This window comes from Vicugna pacos, chromosome 17, assembly GCF_048564905.1.
Source record: "Vicugna pacos chromosome 17, VicPac4, whole genome shotgun sequence".
NCBI lineage: Eukaryota > Metazoa > Chordata > Mammalia > Artiodactyla > Camelidae > Vicugna > Vicugna pacos.
This window is the reverse complement of record NC_133003.1, coordinates 31451137-31473428: the sequence shown is the minus strand read 5'-3', so window position 1 is coordinate 31473428 and position 22292 is coordinate 31451137. Positions and strand designations below refer to the sequence as shown.

The window sequence follows — 22292 nt, the reverse complement described above, 5'->3', positions numbered from 1 at the left end:
ACATGCATGTGACTTTGGTGGTAGTGGCTACACGGCTTTTGGAAAGGATATGCCATCTGCATCCTCACAGCAGTCGTTCTGGAGTGCCAGCAGTGCCACACCTCAGGGTCTCGATTACAGAACCTGAATCCTAGCAGGTGGGGTGTAGAAAAAAGAACAGATGTGGACACACCAGCTCTCACCACCCAACGAAAACACCAGGCTGGGTGGTCACATGCGTTTGCAGATTTCCTTGACTACCTCCCTTTCTGCGAAATGCCTGGGCTGACTTACTATTCTAGGACTTGGCCCACAGATCTGGCGAGCTGATGATGAGTATCCCAGGGCGGGGGAGAAGATGGGTAGAAAATACCTGCAAAGTGAGTCCAGTGAATAAACTAGTTAGTTGTGGGGAGCTGTTCTGCAAAGACAGTTTTGATCTTTCATAGACCCAACTTCCGTTACTAAGTTGTGTAACAAGAAAAGCTTGCAAGAGCCTCATTTTGTGACATCAAGGGGTGTTCTCAGGTGATAATCTATTTGTACTTTCACTGCTAACCTTCTCAGAAGAGCCTGGGGGTGGGGAGGACAGGGAGAAGAGCCAGTTCACTCTGAGTGGTGTCTGAGGCCATTTCTAACTGTCCCTCTCATCTTACTGTGAAGGAGGAAGATGCCTTCCTGCTCGCTAAGGTAGGACACGCAGCAGAAGAGAGAAGTGATGGCCAGGAGGGGGATGGGAAGAGAGGAACAGACAGTCTAAGCTCTGGAACCAAACCATCACTACTAGCCCACTGCCTTTCAAAAATAAAAAAACTGCTCGCTCTTAGATGACTGACATGTGAGAGTGGTTAGTGTTTCAATGCCTTTTCAACAGCCTCCTACAACATATACACATACAGTCTGCTGGATTTCCTTTGGGTAGATATTATGAAAAAAGAACAGAAAGTACGTAATTCAAAAACTTGAAAGAAAAATAATACTTTTTAATTGATAGAGATATAATGTACATTTCTCAGCACTGGTCAACTGGGTACAACTACTTATAAGGGAATTGGGTTTTTTTTTAAACAATTCACATCCAAGTTTATTCTTTTAATGGGTTCTGAAGAAATGAGAACTAGACTAAATTCTTTGACACCAATTACTTCTCTTAGGTGTGGCTACCTGCAAGTCCTGGTTCTTGCCTACAAAAGGCAGCGCAGATTACCGAGCCAGTGTAGCAGCATCCAGTCTCTCCCTGAAGCTTTCCTCTCTGGGGGATGCCGGTGGGAGTGTAAAGAAAATATCTGATTCGATACATTTTACTGCTTCCATTTATTGCTCAATGGATAGAAAGGACCAGAGTCAAAGGCAAATCACCTCTCAACATTCTATTTATATTCCTTCATGATTCTTGAGTTTGTATAGATCACAATTTACAGAGAAAAAATGAACTCCGAAGAAAGAACCGTTTCTGCTGCCAAGACGTTGCTAGGTGTCTCTCTCCAGTGTTAGAGAAGCAATTTCTCGGAGCTCAGGGTCTCAAACGTGTCGCCTCTAGACTGGTGCTGCTTGAAACCTCACACTCCCTTCTCTGCCTGAACAACCTCTATGTACGCTTTTTAGGTCTTAATGGTCCACTCCGAGGTACCTTCTCTACACCCCCAGGTCGGAGTTATAGCTGCTGCTCCCTACTCTGTAATGTCACTGAGTACTTAACCGTACGTCTCTCCCAAGTGTCTATAAACACTTGAGGGCTGGTCCATGCCCGCTGTGGTCTCTCGAGGCTCAAGGCCTAGCTGCGTGGTGCACTTAGGTCAGGCACCTAGTAACGATGCGTAAGAGGAGCGAGCGGTATCTGTCAGAAGCTCCAAGCATTTCAAAAATGGAAGGGCCAAGTCAAAAATTTTTTGGTAATCTGATTAGGAAAATGCCTTTGGAAGGGAGATGTGAACCTCTGGGCCAGCAAGGGGAGGCACCCCGAAGACCTTCCTTCCAGAGACTGGCTGCTGTGAGGGGGCCTGTTAGCTGCAGTGCCTCCAGGCTCCATCCCCGTGCGCATGAGGAGGACACACTGGCTGGGATGCCCTGCCCCCTGACTACACCCGGGGCGGGCGCGGACACTCCTGCCTGCCCAGGACTCCTGTCACAGGCGGTCTGGGCTCTGGGTTCTCCAATGGCCCAGATGCGACCTCTTTGGAGCTGCTTCAGCCAGTCCCCATAGCTTCTCTCTCCCTTCAGGGGTGTCTGGCCTGCACTGGGGCTTCAGTGCTCTCCCCACGATTCCTCCTGCTCCTTCTCCACTTTTTCAGTTTGTTCGGTTGGTTTTTTGGGAGATGGAGGTAATTAGGTTTATTTATTTCTTTATTTTTTGATGGTGGTACTGGGGATTGAACCCAGGACCTCATGCATGTTAGGCATGCACTCTACCACTGAGCTATACCCTCCCCCTCTCCCTTTTCTCCTCCCCAGGCAGTCCCTCACCTGCACTTAAAATGCCATCTTGGTATCTGCTTCACAAAGGACCCCAATGACCAAATGCCAGTGGCTGGCTGGTAAGACCAGATGACTCACTGCCATTTCAGCTAAAGGAACACATAAGATTTTCCCTATTAAAAACAATTCACTTAATGAGGAATTAATATCCTATGATATGACTCCCAGAGCTGAGGAAATAGAAGCCAATTCTGAGCTGTAACAGAAATCCGTATGGATTCTTTGTACCCATCTCTGTCATCATTCCCCAGCCAGAGATTCTGTGAAGGGCATGACTGTGTACGTCCCGTCGTATTAACAGACCATTCAAATCCCGCACAGGACCTTCAACTGAAAACGCTTCTAGTTCCAACAAGAGTTTTCTTACCGATTTCAGATGTTCATTCTCTTTTAGAAGAATGACAGAAGGGATGAAGGTTATCAAAAGGAGAGTCAGCGATGGCTCTGGAACTGAGGTTAAAATCAGATTTCCAGGGCATCATCTCACTTCCTTCTCTTCCCAAAGCCAAACCCGAGTGGACTTTAGTTCCTCCTCCCCTTCTTTCAATTTTATATTTTGATATTTTCACTTATTTGTACATTTACTTGATTCATTTGGCTAATATTTACTGAACATCTCTTAGGTGCCCTAGGCAGGTGGGTTCTGCCCTCAGGAAGCTTACACTTTGGTAGGTGATACATGAGTAAACAAACAAAGTTATTACAGATACTTTTAAGTGCTTCAAAGAAAGAAACCTAGGATGCTGTGACAAGGAGTGATAGGGGTGGGGAGGCACTTGATTGGCTAATTAAGACAGAATCGTCTGAGGCGGCGAGATCTGAACTGAGACCTGAAATAACTCGACGGAAATATCCTGGCTATGAGCAAAGGGAAGAACTTTTCTGACAGAGGAAACAGAAACAGCAGGGGCCAAGGGGTACCCTTCCAGGCAGGCTGGAGGGAGAGCGGGCGGCATTCACTTCCTTCCAGGTCCCTGAGGGCTGGCCGGTGTCTGTCTTCATCAGTGCACCAACCCCGGGATGACACAGAGTGGGCGTGTGACACTCCTGCTGAATAAAGGAGCGAACTTCCTTAGCAAGTAATTATTTTTTGCGGGTCTCCTCTGACTTCTCAATTAGGAGTCTGAGCTGAAACCGCATCCCAGGCATCTCTGCCGCCCTCCCGGTGACAGGTAAAGCGTATGCCTACACGTAACAGCCTTAGAAGGGAACTGCAGATGATGCAGATGCGTAACACGATTATGCCAGCACACAGCTCCTGAACTGAATGATCGCAGTGGGTTTACTGAGATGTGGGCACATGGGGGCTAAAGAATGCTGCTTCTCTTTAACATATAGAATCTTCTTCAATTACCCTCGTGGAAATCGGGTCACACAGACCTCCTGAAATGCCATAGCTGATGGAGCGCTTCCTCTCAGCCTGAAGAAGTACTTGTTTTGAAGATTCTTAGAATTCCTCATGGAGCATTTGTATTAAAACAGGAAGAAGAGATGGGGGAAGGAAGATCTACCCATCATTTAGCACATTTCAAACCTCGAAATTCTGTCTGCACTGTGCACTGGAATTTCAAGGAGGTGTTCGATCAGCTGGGTGTTTGAGGAGCTCTGGGAAAGAGCTCAGCGTCCACAGCGTGGCTGCCCGTAACCCCAGCCTCCTTTGCCCTTTGAGGCTGCCCAGAGCACAGCGCAAATTTCCCGACCACACACGCCCAGCACTCTCACTATCATCATCAGATCACAAAGGGGCAGACGGCAGCAGTTCTGGCAAAGGTGTTCTCTTCCCCAGGGGAACTGTTCATCCCACCCCTCCCAGCTCTATCTATGGGCTTTTTTTTTTCCCCCAGAGACAAACTGACATGGAGAAGCAGCAATGGAAACTTTCTCTATGGGGTCTTTTCAGTCCCCTGAGTTTCCTACTAGGTTTATCCTCGTTACCTGCTACACGATTAAATAGTTATAAGAGCAGAACAATTAAGCCAAAATCCTACTCGTTTCAACTGAACACTGACAACTGGTTTTACTTCTCTGAGAGAAAGAGGGGAAGGTGTTTGTTAAGCTCTGCAGAGTTGGCTAATGTCAAAAGACATCCTCCCAGAAAAGGTGTGAAGATGTTTTATCACAGCCACAGTGATGAAAGGGAGATTTATTATGGTTACTAATGCTAGTTCTGTCAATGTCTTTGGAATTCTAATTAGATTATTAAAACTTTGCAAATCATTACATTACCTCCAGACTCCACACCTCCCTGTGACAAGGGTACTTTTGAAATTAGAGGATCCTGATGTCACAGGTAATGATGCATCGCTGATAATAAAGTTGCAGGGAAATTCCTCCAATAAAAAACAGTTGGGCAAGACAGAACCCATTTATCTTACTTTCTCTCCCAGTTTTATGCCCGAGGATAAGACGTCTGTCGCACAGAACACAGCCTAGCATTTACCATTCTAGTAGATGATGCCTGCTCACATGCAGCCAAGTTTAATGACTTGTCACGGCTACTGAAATTTTCCCCCCTAAATCTGAGAGGCAAATCAAGAAATTTATAAATGAAAAGTGACTTGAAAGAAGAATAATTCTAGGATAGATGTGAGGCAAGTGGCAGGTTCAACACATATGAATGGCGCATCTTAGGGCGTTCTGATTTATAACACATGCATTCCAAATGGTACCTGAAGAGCAACAAATGGCTTACTGTTAACCCAGATGCATCTGCAGGTAATAAATGGGTGTGCTCTTTACCCATCAAATAATGGCCCTCATGCCCTTCAACATCCGTGGAGGAAGAATGGGCATCACTCTCCGTCCTCTGCAAGATAACCCCATTCCTTGAGGTGGAGACATTAGCCTTCACATCCTATCAAAAGGAAGTGTACGGAGCTTACTTACCATGATGTACGACGCCCTTCAACCCATGGATAATAGGATCCAGTGCAGAATTGTCCCTTGGACTGACCTACATGTAAAGGAAACATGATTGGTTAAATCTGTTCTAGCATCAGACACAAGAGCCTGTTTAATGTTCTAAAGAGAAAGGGGGAAACAGATGTTCTCTAGCAAGCTACTTGGGTCTCCCATGCACCAGGGCTCTCGCCAAACACAGATTTACGACATAATAAAATCAGGTGGGGAAGCCTAAATCAAATCAAAGAAACTTCCCAGAATACATCAGAACAGGAGAGAAATACTGTAGTCCCAGCGAAATCTTAAAATGCAAGCGGACGTTCCTCTCGCTTTGTTTTATTAAAAGTAGGCCCCAACTGGCTAAAAACTCATTGAAAGTCATCGGACAGCAACCCATCACTAACCGAGTATTTCAATACCTTTTAGTGACTCTGTTTTTTTCCTCTTCCTTGGCTCTGTTCCCTGCCAGCCTACTCTCCTTTCTAAGGATCCCCATCCCCTGTGCCTTAACTCATAAGAGGCATTTCTAAGAGTCACTCAAGCAGGAGGAAAGTAGGGAGGAAAGGACCTCGAAGAAACAGCACCTCCCAGCTTCATTTCTCCCTGGAGTTTTTCATCCCCCAAAACGTCAAGCCTCTTTGATCGTGACCCTCACCCTTCTCCCTTCACTGCTGATACTACTCATAAATTCTCATTTTCGTCCTTCCTGGAAGATTAAAATTCCACCAGCATAGTATGATTTTGGTTTTTAAGTTCTTTCTTTTAGACACATATTAAAATAGCGACAAATGAAATGATCTTACTCCACAATAACTCAGTGGAGAGCAGGGGAAGTGAGTGGGGTGCAGCTGTACCAGGACTGGGCATGAACTAATCATTTATAAACTTAGGTGATGAGTACCAGGAGCGTCATGATACAATTTTCTGTATTTTTACATATGTTTAACTCTTCCCAAATAAAGAGTTTTCCAAAATCCATTATCCGTGGTCAGCATATCTCCTGAAATTTTTGTTTTTTTTGAGAGATGGAATTTACATTCAATCCACTTCTAACATAATGAAGTTGAGATACTGATGAGCCTTTCAGTGTGTAGTAAGCCCCACCTTGATGCTTCCTGGTTAATTCAGAGGCATCCGGGGCCATCTTAGGGTAAATTTTAAGGTAACTGAAAATTTTCCACACCCCTGTGGAGAAAGTGGAACCCTCCTACATTGTTGGTGGGAATGCAGTTTGGTGCAGCCATTGTGGAAAACAATGTGGCGATTCCTCAAAATACTAAAAATAGACTTACCAATATGACCCAGCAATCCCACTCCTAGGTATATATCCAAAGGGAACCTTAATTCAGAAAGACGCCTGCAGGCCAATGTCCATAGCAGCACTATTTACAATAGCCAAGACATGGAAACAACCTAAATGTCCACTGACAGATGACTGGATAAGGAAGCTGTGGTATACTTAAACAATGGTACATTACTCAACCATAAAAAATAATAAAATAATGCCATTTGCAGAAACATGGATGGCCCTGGAGAATGTCATTCTAAGTTAAATAGGTCAGAAAGAGAAAGAAAAATACCATATGATATCACTCCTATGTGGAATCTTAAAAAAAAAAAAAGACAAAAGAACTTACATATAAAACAGAAACAGATTCACAGACACAGAATACAGACTTGTGGCTGCCAGTGGGGAGGGAGGTAGGAAGGGAGAAACTAGGAGTTCGAGATTTGCAGATACTAACTGGTATATATAGAATAGATAAACCAGTTTATATTGTATAGCATGGGGAAATATATTCAGTATCTTGTAGTAGCTTATGGTGAAAAAGAGTATGAAAATGAATATATGTATATCCATGTATGACATTGTGCTGTACACCAGAAATTGACACAACATTAATTAACTGACTATATACCTCAATAAAAAAAAAATTCCACACCCCTTCCCCACTTACAGATTCTCCCTGTCAGGCTGCCAATCCTGGTTTGCTCTGTACTAACGCATACTGCACACATTTCCTTCTCTCTTCTGCCTCAGTGTCTCCAGGACACAGCAGCGGTTCTCAGCCAGAGGCATCTGTACTTATCTCCCGCTTTCCATTCCCTCCCAGGGGACATCTGACAGTCTCTGCAGACACTGTAGGCTGTCACAAGGAGGGTGGAAGGGGCGGGGCCACAAGCGTCAAGTGGGTACAGGCAGGGCTGCTGCTCAACATCCCATAATGTTCGGAAGAGCCTCCCACAGCAAAGGATTATCTGGCCCACAATGCCAATGATGCAGAAGTTGAGATTGAACCCCCCCCCGGGTGAGATGTACTGTGAGTTAACAGTGAGTACATATTAATGTCTGGAGCCCTGTCTTACGACTAAATTCAAACACAGGTGTCATTATGTACAGGGTTATGATTACAGACTAATAAAATGAGGTGGAATTTGGTACTAAATAGTAAACACCACAGATATAACAACAGAAAAAAGGATCAGTGAATAGGAAGCCAGTGTATCAGGTCACAGTGGTGCAATTCTGGGAGCTGCCATGAGTGCATCACCCAAACTGCCCGAGAGGAAGCTCAAGCCAGGGGTTTAACACACCGGATGAAGCATGAAACTTTCCTGAAAGACGAACACCCACTGTATATACCAAAATGAAAACAAAGTCATATTTACACCATAGCGTAGACGAATCAAAAATTTTTAATCATGACCAAAGATGGAATCACAACTCAAGAACACAAGGTAAGAGAGTCTACCCATAAATGTGACCAAATTTCAAACGTGACAGAATAAAAGAAGAGCCCACAGAAACAGCCCACAACAAACTGAAGGTACAGACAAACACGCGGTCTCCCTTCTCCAGATTCGGTCTGGCCGAGGTGTTAATGCCAGTGCAACCACCTGAAGCTACTCTGACATACGTGAGAGATGGCACAATGGTCACCAACCCCTGCCCTCCCGGGTCACATGCACCGTGGCAATCGGATTTGCCACTCCTCCCATCGAGAACGCGTATCAACGTCTCCACTCGCTGAAGCTGGGCTGGATCACGTGACTTGCTTTGGCCAAAGGGACATTAGCAAACATGACCCAGGGAAAGGCTTACGGAGGACTCCGATGCACGGATTTGCACTTCAATGTCTTTGAAATCCTGAAGCCTCCCGGTGAAGAACGCCAGGCTAGCCTGACTGGAGGGTAAGAGACCACAAGGAGCAGACACATGCTGTCCCAGCTGAAGCCACTCTAGACTCACCAGCCTGCCAACTACCAGACAGGAAAGTGAGTCCATTTGACACCATCTGGCCTCAGATGAACCACCTGCAGTCTGCAGAGACCAGCCGGCCAAGCTGGCCTTGACCAGAAGAACTGACCAACCAACCTGGAGAATCAGAAAGGAACACAATAATCGTTTTAACTAATTGGGATTATGTATTCCTGTGCAGAGATGGAAGACGGGCGACAGGTGATAATACCAATAATTTTCTTAACCAATACACTCTGCTTATTTATGGTTTGTCTTGTAGGTTTCTCAACGAGATGCCACATCACAAGACAGTTATTTATCATCAACCTGATCAACTCGTGTCCCGTTACTCCTCCTCTGCCGTGGCAACATTTCATGGATACTCTGATTTTTTTATCTCAACTGTGGGGGGATGTTTCGTACCCAGGGGGACCCTTTGATGCATTTAGTATTATCTGATGGTGTTAAACCTCAAAGGAAGTGCTCCTAAACTTCCATAACTTACATCCACGAATCATGTAGCCCACGCAAACCTAATCCACGTGCAGTTTTGGTTGCTTCTGACTTCAGTATCTGTGGGTCTAATTACTCAGGCTTGGTCTCATCTGAGTTCAAGGGCCTGACCTTAGATTCTAAGCAACCCCGAAAATGAAAAGCCTTCTACAATGCCCATTTAGGTCCACGGCCTCCACTGCTGGTTTATAAAGGTGGGGGTGAGAGGACGGATGGAAAGAGGGAGAAAAATGGAGATCATCGGTTGGTCCAAGCAACTTACTAATAATACAGAGCCTACTGTCTAGTCCCTGTCTTGGGTCTAAAACTCACAGTGGCAATCCAAAGAGCAAGTTAGTAAGTGGGTTTGTTACAGTAAGGCGTAACACTAATCTGAAATAATCCCGACCACTTGCGGCTTCAATCAACTTGTCACTTTAAAAAATTCAAGGACATAAATGAAGCAATCTGGGCAGCTTTGAAATATGCCTACAGAGAAGAAGGCTGTATAAGCAACCTGTGTTTACATTCTGGGGTCTCCACCCAGGGTAGAGGAGGCCAAGGGGTGGGGGAAGAAAATGGACTTCTTAGAGCATCGGTGTCCTCATCTGTGAAATGGGGATATAATCTCAGTGTTATGAGAATTGAATGTGTCAAGCTTGGAGTATAATGCTGAGCACAAATGCTACATCCAGTAAGGGCTGGGTGTGACTGGGCAGCAACTTGACCCAAACGTTCAAACGTAAATGAATGTCGAACAACAGCTATTCTATCCCTGAAACTTCTCAGTGCACTGGGGTCTAAAAGCAATACCTACTTGAGTTCAAATTTCAGAAGATCCAGATTTATGTTTTATTTGACATCCACTCAACGTTGTAATATGCTGCTCCTGCTAAGGCCACACGAGGAATTTTTCTGGGTCTTAAAATTTGCTTCCTTCACTTTAAGATCAAAGCAGCGATATGGTAATACTGAGAGGGCCACAACTGCACAAACGAGTTTAAAACGGACTAGAAGAAATGGACACCCCTTTTCCAGCAGAGATGGTGCGCTCACTGCAACACGTAGCTTAGGGCACTTCCAATTTGGAGTGGCTCTCATGCCATTAGTCATCTTCAAAAGGATGGCATACAGACGTGACAGAGGGCTCTGAATTAAAGCTTTTAAGTTGTCTTCAGATAAAACCGAAAGACACAGAGGCATCAGCAATACAGAAAACCACGACATACAGGTTTGAGCAGAAGGCTCGACATACAGTGATGAAATCTAAACTTCATAAAATTTTCTTTCCAAATAACAGCCAACTATCAAATTAGTAACCAAGTTATCGATAATCTCTAGAGATGTGTCCATAACCCAAGCTCTACAGGAGGGCACGCGTTTATTCTTGCTTGAGACAAAACGAAATGGAGGCAGAGAGACCCCGCCAGACTGTGTGTACCTGCATTCAGATCTGTGCTGCCATTTACTTTTTCCGTCCGCCATGCCATGTAGCCCTTGACTTGGAGCCTAATAATCTTCAATCTATCAAGTCCTGGCCATCTGCTAAATAGGATGGCCAAGACAACCTACTTGCCTTGAATCTGACATCGCCAGCTGCTTCTTTGGTCCCATAAACGTCACATTCAGCCAATATCCTCTTGTGGGAGAAAGGATTTATGCCTGTCGAGGGTGAATGGCTACACTGTTAACCACGGCTGTGGGGGAAAGTGACAAACAGCAGGACCAGAGACTCCGCGTGTCCTTCCCGAATTGCAGAGTGGATGGTCCACCCACCCTGACGGTTAGCAGGTAACTGTGTATTCAGAAGCTAAAGTGTCTCATCAGGACAAGGGCAAGCACTTATTAGGAGATCTGATTTCAGACCCGATTCTTCTCTTCTTCCATGGCTCTCACCTAAAGAGCCACATAGCAAGGATGCTGCAGCTTCTTTCATTCTGACTCCAACATCGTGGGTACCACTCACCAGGTTTTAGTTCAAGTTGCTGTCAAGCACTTCCCAGCAATAAGCATTCATAACTTGGATTTTTTTTTTTACAAAACTACATTTCAGTTAGGACTCCTCCAGAGACAGAGCACTGACCGGATTCCTTTATCAATAAATTAAACACTTGTCAGTAATTTCGGAAATGTGTCATTTTTCAACAAGATAATAATAGCATCAAACTACTAACCACTCATCTTTATGGAAAACATCATTCTCTATTTGGTTCTTCTTAATCCTCATAAATATGACGCCTCTTCTTGCATGGCCTATCGTCTGAGCCTCTAACGGAGAAACTGCTTTTTTCCCCTTGGCATCCCAAAAACTTCTTCTGTTCTCTCCAGACTGTCACTGCTCCCAGTGGGATTGCAAAATGCGGAATAAGAGGCCTTGGTGCATTTAACACCCCAAGCTGCCATGGAGTAAAGTCAGAGAGAGAACAGAGATATAGTCCAGAGGGAGTGATGGCCAAGGAAGCAGCAGCTCTGTAAAGCTGTAGGACCTCTCATGAAATGAAGGGTTTTCATCTCCTCACCAACTAACCGCAAGGAACCAAGTATGGATTTCTGGCCAGGAGGCTTGGTTTAACTTCAAATAATAAATTTCCAGCATCGTAGTTAAGCCTGATCTAACAGATACGCAAAACATCACAGAGGCCATCTCACTGGAGAAGGAAGAGCTCCTGTCACAGAGGAAGGCAACAGCCCTGTATCATCATCTGTTCTCCAGCACTTGACGGGACACACTCCTGGGACTGGTCTCCATCAGCAGGTGAGAAAAGCCCTAATTCCTCAGCCATGGGAAGGGATTAATATGAAAGAGCAACATAATTAAAGACGCTAATAGGATTCACCCTCCCACCTTCAAATAGAGCTTAAACACAGACAAGGCTTACTTCCTGCTAATTCATAATATTAGTGGAAATTGGTCAGTTTGCAAGTCACTCACCTCTGGAGAATTCAGAGGCACGGCCAGAGAATGCCACGGAGGAGATGAATTCAATGTTCTTGGTCCACTTGAACTGACCATTCTCTATCCCTCTGCCTCCATTTCTTCAGTCCACCAGAGGATTTACCACTCAATTGACAGACTTGGCTTGGAGAAGTCTACTACTGGAAGCAGCAGCCCAGAAAGGTGACAGCAAGGCCCAGCAGCAAATCTGCACAAGTGTAAGTCTTGCCAGCAACAGGCATGCCTGTTGTCAACACAGGTGATTTCTCATTTTCAGGAGGATCAGGCTGTCCCAGGCTGGGTATACAGTGCCATTTGCTCTGGCTCTGGACTCAACCCAGTGTTCAATTTCAAAGCCAAAGCAGAAGAGAGGGAGGGAGTGGGCAGACTGGGGCACCTGGCAAATGGAACTTCCACAGGGGCCCACGTGGTGATTTTTGCCCTTCTTTGTCTTTTTAATGCATTGTGTTTCAAGAGCCAAAAAGGTGGTGGGGAAGCCTTCACAGCAGTTCAAGACAGGGAGGGTCCCAGAGCCCGCCTGCCCCACCCCTGCCAGCCGTCTCAATGTAAAAGTTGCTCATGAGCTGGAAAGAAGCAAAAAGGAAATTCCAACCTAGCAAAGTATGACCTAGAGCCTTAAGCTACAGGGCAAACCATTTCACACAGATGTTGTCATGACCTTTGATTTAAAAAAGAAAAAAAAAAAAGTGGGGAAGCCTGGGGCAAGAGGAGCTTATTTCAGGTTCAGTGACTTGCCTGCAAGTTTCTCTTGAATCGGTGTGGCAATGCTGGACAACGTTGACTTCCTCTTGTGAATAACCCTGCCACGTGCTAAAAAGCCGCAACAATATCAAAGGCTTGGGGGAGAATGCCGAGCTGTTCCCACACGTAGCTTTGACTAAAACGCTTTAGAGGTGAACTCTCACCCTTGATTTTTCATTCCCTCGAAGCAAAACACCCTGCTCCGGGCACTCCATTTACAAAAGACTCGGAATCCAGAAAGCATGATGTGGGGGACTGCTTTAAATCCCCACCATGCATACAGCAACTTAAGAGACGAGGCATATCGGATCAGAGGGGTCGCCAGATTGATCCTTCCCCTGAAAAAATTCCTCTTTAGGAGTAGGTCAGGTCATCATTTTGGATAAACCTGAAGTTCAGTAACCAGGCGTCCAGGTGGCCTTATGAAGGATGGGGGACGACCATGTAAATATCATGTAGATATCGTACATAAAATATTAAAACAAAACTTGCTCATCTCACAGTTACGGAAAGAGTGTGTGATGGGGGAAAAATGATAATGGTGTCTTTTGCCCAAATCATAAGAACCCAGTTCTTAACACTCATTCACTCAACAAATAAGCACTGAGTGCCCACTGCGTGTTGTGGTGGCTGACTCTAGGATATCTCCCTATGATCCCTGACTCCAGGTATTCAGGCCCTACAAATCTCCACCCTCTGAGGGTGAGTTGATCTTGTGGCTTATTTTAAACCAGCGAATGCAGCAAAGGCAAACGGAAGCTACGTCTGTGATTAGGTAACAGGAGATTCTGATCTCCGTCTTGCTAGCAGACGCTGACTACGGCCTACCTGGCTGGCACCCTTTGGTGAAGTAAATAGCCATGCCAGAGGGGCACATGTGGCGAGGTGCTGAAGGGAACTGAGGTCGTCAGTACAACGGCCCTGGAGGAACTCAATTTTGCCAGCAACCTAAGGGAGAGTGGAAGGGGGGGTCCTTCCCCAGGGGTACTTACAGATGAGACCCCAGAATGAGTCTAGTTCTAGCTCCTACAGAGGGGATGAGGGCCTTGGCTTCCATAGAGAATCCATTCATCACCACTGTCCTCAGTCTGTGAAGGCAGTTCCTAGCCTTCTGAATAAACACTTAGCCCTCTTAGACCTGAGCTGCTATGTTACATCATAGCTTGTAAAGTTTGACAGGAAGCAGTATGTTTAGAATCTAACTTTCGACTAGGAAAAGGTGGTGGAAATTATCGGCGATCCCCACATGGAGCTGATAATCACTGATAATACATTCTGGGGCAGGCAAAGAGTTTTCAGTGGCTTCTATGTTTAAACAAACATAGAAAACCAGTACACTGCAGCATCAAACCTAACACCTTCTTAATGAAAGCTGCCCCTGGGCGAGGGGCAGAGCAAAATGCGCCAGTGTGAGCAGCCTTTGTTTCTGATTCATAGCAAGCAAGCCAAGTGCAAACTAATTACACACCCCAACGCTTGTTTTTTTGGAGGGGCTATTTCTACTCTGTGCTTCCTCTGGGGCACTGAATGATTGCTCCCACAGTGTAGTCTCTGAAAATTGATTAAGTATCAATCCACTCTCCCAACCAATACCTCACAGGGCATCCCCTATTCCAAACCACACACTCACAGGAGGACTGTAGTGCCTCATACTCTAAGGGGAACTTAAGCTCCCTGTCACTGTCCTCTAAAATCAACCAGTTAAAACTCTTCTAAACATTCTACTTCATCCACCAACAAACCTACAAAAATGGTTTTCAGCAGACACCACAGAAGCTGTCAGAGTGTCTGATTTAAGAGATTTCAGTAAACAACGTTTTGGAGGATACGAAAAGATTACTTAAGTGGACAAATGTCTTCAAATTAGACATTTATTAAATTAAAGAATCATTTTAAGTAAGTGACAAGCCTAACAAAAGCCAGCCCCATCTCAAGGAGGACACAAGATTAATGCTAACCAAACAGTTCAGCTTTGTATTTAAAATGCACCTGAGCTCAACAGAGGATAAAATTAAACTGCAACAAGGAAAGACAGAATCTGTCCCAGCAGGCCTTGACTGATAGAACGTGCCATTTGTAGCAGAACAAAATGGAAAGCCAGGAAGTTTGTTTCCAGCAATCATTGCCTCCCTGGGCCAACTTTTTTCTCCTCTGAGAAAATAGTGCAACTTCTTCACAGGGCATGCCATCTACTTATTTAAGCAACAGTACGCAGGATTTTTCAATTCCTCCAGCAGCTCAGTTGGAAAAAATGGGCCCAGTGGGATACAGGTAGGTAACATTTAACCAGAAAAAAAAGCTTATCTTATAAAAACTGCTGTTGACAATAATGTGAGAATAAGTCACTCCTTAAAAAACAATGCAGAGGGATTTCCTGTAGGTGAATGTGATGCACTCGCTGGAAACAGCAATTTGGGTTTCTGAGACTAGCACAGTGGTTCAGTGCAGAGTTTTTGAAACCAGGTTGGCAGACCCGGGTTCAAAACCAGGCTCTTCCAGTTAACAGCTAAGTGATCACAGGACAGTTCATTATAGTCTCACTGTGCCTCAATTTCCTCATCTGTAAAATGGAGAGTACTCCCCCTTAACTGCATAGGGTGATTAAGAGGATGAAATAAATGTTAAGCACAGTGACTAACACATCCAAGATTCTTAAAAAATGTAGCTACAGACACTCTGTCCCCAAAGAGGCACAGGCATGTCTGCTGGGACACAACCAGGAACACACAAACACACACAAAGATATAAACACACCACTACTTCCGGCTACCGACAGACCAGGAGTTTGGGGGGTTCCAAGCCAAATCCAGTCAATCATGACCCTTCCACCTCCAGGCCAAAATTTCATTTCAATACAATGGTTATCATCTTTCAGCCCAGTAGACCAATCCCCCAAATTTCGAATTATTCTGATTCTTCCCTTTCCTGCCACACTCATATTTGATGCATTAGAAAGTCCAGCTGATTCTAACTCTTAAGCAGAACTTGAATGTGTCCACCACCTCTCCCCAGCTCCTCCCCTCTGACTCTAGCCCAGGCCACCACCACCTTTAACCTCAGCAACCTCTGATGGTCTCAGCTAACCGGTTTCTCAGTTTTCTCTGCTGCGCCCTCCAGGAAGTCCTCCACACAGCAGTCAGACCAGTGGTTCTCCGCTGGCTGCCCGCTGGGGTCACTTCCTAATCAGAGTAAAACAGAAACAAGGGACAGCAAGGACACACTGTTCTGACTGAGCTGAGGGGTGGCCAGGCATCTGGTGTTTAAAAGCTCTCCAGTGATTCTGAGAGTGAGAGCCACTGAGTTAGAATGGTCTTTGAAAAGTAAATCCAATCACAACACAGGCCTGCTGCAAAGTTCTCCTGGATCTGTAACCAGGCCACCTGCAGATTCTTCCCGCACAGTAATAATTATAATAATAATTCTCATGATTCCCAAGGTTCACTACAGGCCAACCCCATTGGCCTCCTACCTCTTTCTCTTCCTCCTACCTCCTCCCTCCCCTTCCTCCTGAGCGTTTCACTGCCTCCGGTACTTTGCTCTGCTCACCCTTCGGAGAGAAGTTTCCTCGTTCAGTTCTATGCAGAAGAGCGTCTCATTTTTCAGACCTCAACTCAGTGTGGCTCCATCAAGAAGCCTTCCCTGACCACCCATTCGAACTTGCCCATCCCACACATCTGCTAACCATCACTCTGTTTAGCTCCCTCCAAGCACCAACCTCTGCCTGTCAGCACCTGAAGGTCAGAGTAGAGGGTAGCCCAGGGGATCAGTGCATAAGAGGCAATCCAGGCTGGAGGAGCCTCAAAGATTAAGCAGGCCAGAGGTCCTCATCCCCTCCAACTGTCACCCTGGTACCATCTAAACCACGTGCTCTCTCTTAGTGCTGACTACATGTCCATGACCTATTTAAACACCTGCCTCCTGACTGAGCTCAGAGCTCCCTGAAGGCAGGGCTCATATTTTCAATGACAAATTAAAATGATAATGAAGTAATCAGACTTCAGGCCCACAGAAGTGGAATCAGGCTGTCACTGAGGATCTGGTCTCACACGTGGTCCTTGCACCACTGAGAACTTGAACTTTCTGTGGACTGTAACAGACCAAGGACACCCCCTAGCCGTACATTCAGACCAACATCTGCCAGCTGCAACCCGATGGTCTCAAGGTCTCCCCCTGTAACTGCGCAACCATTTTGGATCCCAACCAAACCTTACTTAACAAGCACCCTTACTTCTTGCCAGCTCTAATTATATTCCTGATAAACAACCTATGTAACTGTAACTTTATGGGTTTTGCCTTTATAAGCCTTCCCTGTTTCACAGCCCAGAGGAACACAAGTCCAGTGTTTCTTGAATCTGTGTCTCTCAGGCTGCAGTCCTAACAAACCCCAGATGAACCTCTTTTTATTTCAGTCAAGTCACTGTTAATGAAATTTTGGTTATCACTTTATTTAATTGGATTTTATATTGCCAGCTCTGTCTTCAAGCCGACAATAACAAATGTTTGTTTTCTGAAAAGAGTAACAGGCACCTATTGAAGTGGTGGAAAAGAGGAAAGAAACAGTGGAGAGAAAGTTAAAACTTTAGTCAGGGCATCTAGAGAGTTGAAAGAATTCTGAGTTTTACGTCCAAAGAATTTGATTCAAGTCCTGGCTGTATACTGGCTGTGTGACCTGAGGTGAGTGACTTAATCACTCTGGGCAAGTGGATGATGACACACTTCTCAGAGTGGACCTGCAAGGGAGAGATGTAAGAATGCGTCTGATAATAGGTCTTACTTCCCACAGCTTACAGACCAGGGGATATTACAGTGAGATGGGCTTTGGTTTTATTTTCTTTGAAGGGACTTCGGAGGTTTTAAAAGAGAAAAGCAAAAAATAAACAACAACAACAACAACAACAACAATAATAATAGAAGGAGGAAGAGAAGAATAAATTAAGGACTGCTGAAGTGAGTTTTCTGCTTTTTTAAAAATAGATCTTAATTTGCTCCTAATTAAACACACAATCTTCAAAGTCATGTTGTCTTGGTTCACATCAGAGTCCCACCACTGATGAGGTGTGACAGAGGTCAGCAGACTACGGCCACTGGAACATTCCCACCCACTGATGGTTTTTGTAACTAAAGTTTTACTGGAACACAGCCAGACCGCTGGTTTACATACTGCCCGTGTCACACAATGACAGCATGGAGCAGTTGGGACAAGAACTGGAAAATCCAGAAATATTTAGTATTTGGGCTCTTTCTTAAAAAGTTTGCCAATCCCAGCTTTAAGGAAATAAATTGCTTAACATCCCTTAAGCCTCAGTTTCTTCAGTCTGTGAAATGGAGATAGTTAAGAGTATTTCCTCAACAGAACTGTTGAGACAGTCCACAGAAATGAGATAATGCACACAGACTACTTAGCATAGTGCCAAGCATATGTGAAGATTTTATACATTAAAAAAATTTTCTTCCTTGTGCCTCTGGTATTTGCTCATTTTCTTTTTTAAAATTATTTATTTATTTATTATTGTATTATGTAATGGTTTTATTTTGGTGGGGGGTGAGGGGAGGTAATTAGGTTTATTTATTTATTCCTAGAGGAGGTACTGGGGATTGAACCCAGGACCTCATGCATGCTAAGCATGTGCTCCACCACTTGAGCTGTAACCTCCCCGCCAATGTTGATCTATCAATGTTTTTGTTAAATTATCAGTGATAAACTCCATCCCTTCAACCACCTACCCACCCATTCATTAATTCACTAATTCACACACTCAACAAATATTTACTAAGCACCTAATAAGTGCCAATGATTAAACTAGAATATATTTGACTACAGACATATCTATCAGATGAACAAGAGCCAAAAAAAGAGAGAATGAAAATTTTCTCTCTGTACTGTGCCCCAAGCCTGTAAATTTATCCCATAAGACTATCAGTAGTTACAGTATTAACATTATGTCAACTAGACTTTGAGTTTTGTTTCCATAGGCAGGGTAATAGGAAGCCCACACTAGGCCTTCAAAAAAACCTTTGGAGAGTGACTCGCTGACTGCAGTTACAGAAGGCGCAACTCGCAAGCAGAGAGACTTCCCATGACGGTGAAGAAACTGCCCCAGTTTTACGGTGTAGTAGATGAACCGTGACTATCTGTAAACATCACATGAAACCCGCCCTCAATGCAAAACAGTTCTTCACAGGTGGTGGGTTATTCAGATCTTGGTATCATTGCTAAGGTAACTCCAAGGGGCTAAGAGTGCACCGGGAGGTGTGAGAGTCATTTCCGAATGCTAATCTGCAGAGTTCAACACTGTCACGTGGGGCGCAGGGCAGTAATTCTGTTGGTGGAACAGTGTGGAGGATGACCCACAGACAGCAGTTTGTCGGTGAACTTGGAGAGGTCCCCTCTTGGCTCTCCAACTCTCTCACCATTTCAGATAATACCTTTTTAAAAGGTATTTGCCTGCTAAATTATTGCTTTTTCAAAACAATCTAAGCCTCAGTAAATGATTAGAGCTGGTCCTTTTGAATAATAAGGGGGCGACCAGTTTCTAATAAAGCCAAAGTCTTGGGATGTATGCAACCAAGCGAAGTGTCACTAAAAGTCAGAACCCTGGAGAGTTCTCCTGCGAATACAGAACGTAAACGCTTCAGCGTAAAGACGCAGTGAGATGTAAACTGTTAACTCGGAACCTTCAGAATTATTTTTAGATGACTTGCTGCGTATTAGCTCCTCAAGACTGTCAGATAACCAACCCACACGTAAGCTGTACGTCAGTAAGAGGTCTCATTAGGCATCAACTCTGAGATGCACAGGTCCTTAGATTAAATGACCCCTCCCCACAGACACTGAGGCCCTGGATGAAATGAGTGTTGTGATTTACTTTTTATGTCAATGTTTAATTGAGATAGAACATAAAATGATAAATTACATGAACCTTAAGTATACAACTGTAAGAATTTTCACAGATGTATATACATAGACATACACCCCCATGCAACCTTAGTCCAGATGAAGACAAATATTTCCAGCAGCCGAGAGCTCCCTTTTGATCCCCTCCCAGGGGACATCCCCATATTCCCCACGTACAGCAACAGAATCATACACTGGTTTCCTGTTTCACCTACTTTCGCTCATCATTGTATCTGTGAGATTCACCCAAGTTCCAGGTAGCAGTGGTTTGTTCTTATTCGTTGCTGTAGAGAATCCAATCATACGAACGTATTATGATTTATTTATCCAATCATTTGCTGTTTTATTGCGAAATGATTTCGCTTTCGGTCATATAAACCATCAGCAATTTGAGGCAGTTTACGGAAAGGTTTTCAGCCAACAAAGCACATCAGGGCGGCACGCAACGCCTTAAGAAAGCGGGCAGAACAGCAATGACATTGAATCTGACCCTTACTCAAAGGTACCAGAAGTCATGGCAACAGATTCTCAATCAGCTTCATGACCCTTGGAGTCAGGAGAGCATGACTGTCAAGTGCAAGGACTTTAAGTCGGGCGGATCTTGAGGTTTGAGTTTTGGCGACCTGGCTGACTTTGGGCAAGTCTCTTCACCTTGAGATTCATTTCCCTCAACCCTGAAATAAAGCATCAATAGCCCTCTTATGGCTGTCATGAAAACTGATACAATCATCATTTATTGCATAAGCACCCCCAAACACTGCTATTTCTGTATTATAATAATATAATACATACAATACAATATACTTGGAAAAACTGCTTTCCATATATACAAACTGTGATTAGCTAATTAAAAACATCATAGCCTACTTTTGAACAACCTTCCTCCTTTCATTCTTTCTCACTATTATGTATCTTGAATCAGTCAATACTGTGCCTGGTACAGTTACACTCTATCATCTCGGCTGAAATCCTTAGATAATAAAGACAAATGAGGAACACTGACTTCAAGCACCTCTGTAAGCGACACACTCTCTTCTTTGGGCTTAGCTGTCAGTGAGGAGCCAACATGACTTCCACAGGCTTTGCTCCATTATCCATCACTTTTCACAAAGTGGGAACCCGCCTGTGTGTATTTCCAGCCCTTGGAAAATCTGTTGACATTCAAAACTACAGAACAAAACTTTACTGGAAGGTCTGCGCCGAAGATAAACATTATCTTTCATCTCCTGGGGGAAAGGAAATTTTTTGTTTGTGATTTTCAGTCATTTGCATTAGTCTCGAGAAGATAAACCAACAGGACGTTTATCTGTGAATTATAAATACTATGTATACCACCTACTACCAAACCCAAGACAGACGAAAATTCCGTCTGGTCATTGGGGTAAGGAATAATCAGAAGGCAGGACGATAAGAGAGGAGACAAATGTGATGATGCCTGAAAATCTATATTTTCCTGATGGCCTGAAAATCTATGAGCTTTGACTGTGCTTCTGTACAACTGACACATTCAGCTGAATCCCATTCTAGCAAAGTTATGTCCACTAATACTAGCCCAGGTGTGTAAATTGCCATATTTATTTCAGGTTAAAAATTAGTTTCCTTTTAAATTAACTTGGTCTGTTTACAGGTCAACATTTCTTTCTTTGTTCCCTATTGGCTTTCTCATATAACTTAAACCATTGAAGTATGTGAAGAAATTAAGCGATACAGATAGAAAGGAGGAGGGATGAAATTCAGTAACAGCACAAGTACTCACGACCTTCAAATAAAAAATGCCCCGTGTTGACAAGAAACTTATCAAAGGAGCACGGACCTCCTTGCTAGGGTGGTGTCATCTGTGACAGCCTTTCGAATTGAACACTGGGCATACTCTTGACCCAGGAAATCTGCTTCTAGGAGTTTATGTAAAGAAGAATACTTGGATACGTGGATGAGGGCAGAAAGATGTGGATACAACACTTCGGTGTTGTTCATTATAAAAAAAAAAGTTGGAAACAACAACAACAAAAATCCATTAATAGCTAACTAGTTACATGAATTACTGTTATCACCATGCAGCGTAACACTACAAAGTGGTTAAAAAAGGATGAGGAAGGTCTGCATCTTCCAAGATCAAAACGTGACTACGACACGTTACTAAGGTAAAAACCACTTTATGGCAGAGCTTCATCCTCTTTGGGTGACGCTTATTTATAAATGCTTTTAAAACTTCTGACGGCAGACAGAGCAAGCATCAGCAGTTCTCTCTGGAGGTTGGGATCAAGGGCATCCCATCTCCCTTTCTCCTTAATGGACCCTCATGCTGCTTGAAATTAGTACAACATGATTATTTTTAGAACCAGAAAAACGCATTTGCGTTTTGAAAAAAACACTGTATTTAAGTGCTGATATATTTGTATATATCAACTTTGATAAACATGTATGTATTTCAGACGTGCTATGTGTATTTTGTGATTTTGATTTGCATACATATCAAATTTGGTATGTTTATATCAAATATGCAAATGATAAATGAATAAATTCGTGTATGTCTATATTACAGCAAGTGACAAAGACAAGCCAGGGGATGGGAGCAGAAAATGCCAATATTCAATGTCTCAGTGGACTGAGCA

At 44.1% G+C, this 22292-nt stretch overlaps 1 protein-coding gene and 1 non-coding gene across 6 annotated transcripts in view; both read right to left on the bottom strand.

Moving 5' to 3' along the window:
* PTPRG (protein tyrosine phosphatase receptor type G) overlaps positions 1 to 22292 on the bottom strand; it is a 658718-nt gene that overhangs the window by 150380 nt on the left and 486046 nt on the right. For all 5 annotated transcript variants that reach the window (XM_015236580.3, XM_072941596.1, XM_015236598.3 and 2 more), the window contains exon 6: positions 5341 to 5407. In XM_015236580.3, coding sequence (XP_015092066.2) covers positions 5341 to 5407 — 67 coding nt within the window. The remainder of the gene's footprint in view (positions 1 to 5340; positions 5408 to 22292) is intronic.
* On the bottom strand, positions 2334 to 2403 carry TRNAV-AAC (transfer RNA valine (anticodon AAC)). The gene has a single exon. It is a non-coding gene; the product is annotated as a tRNA-Val (tRNA).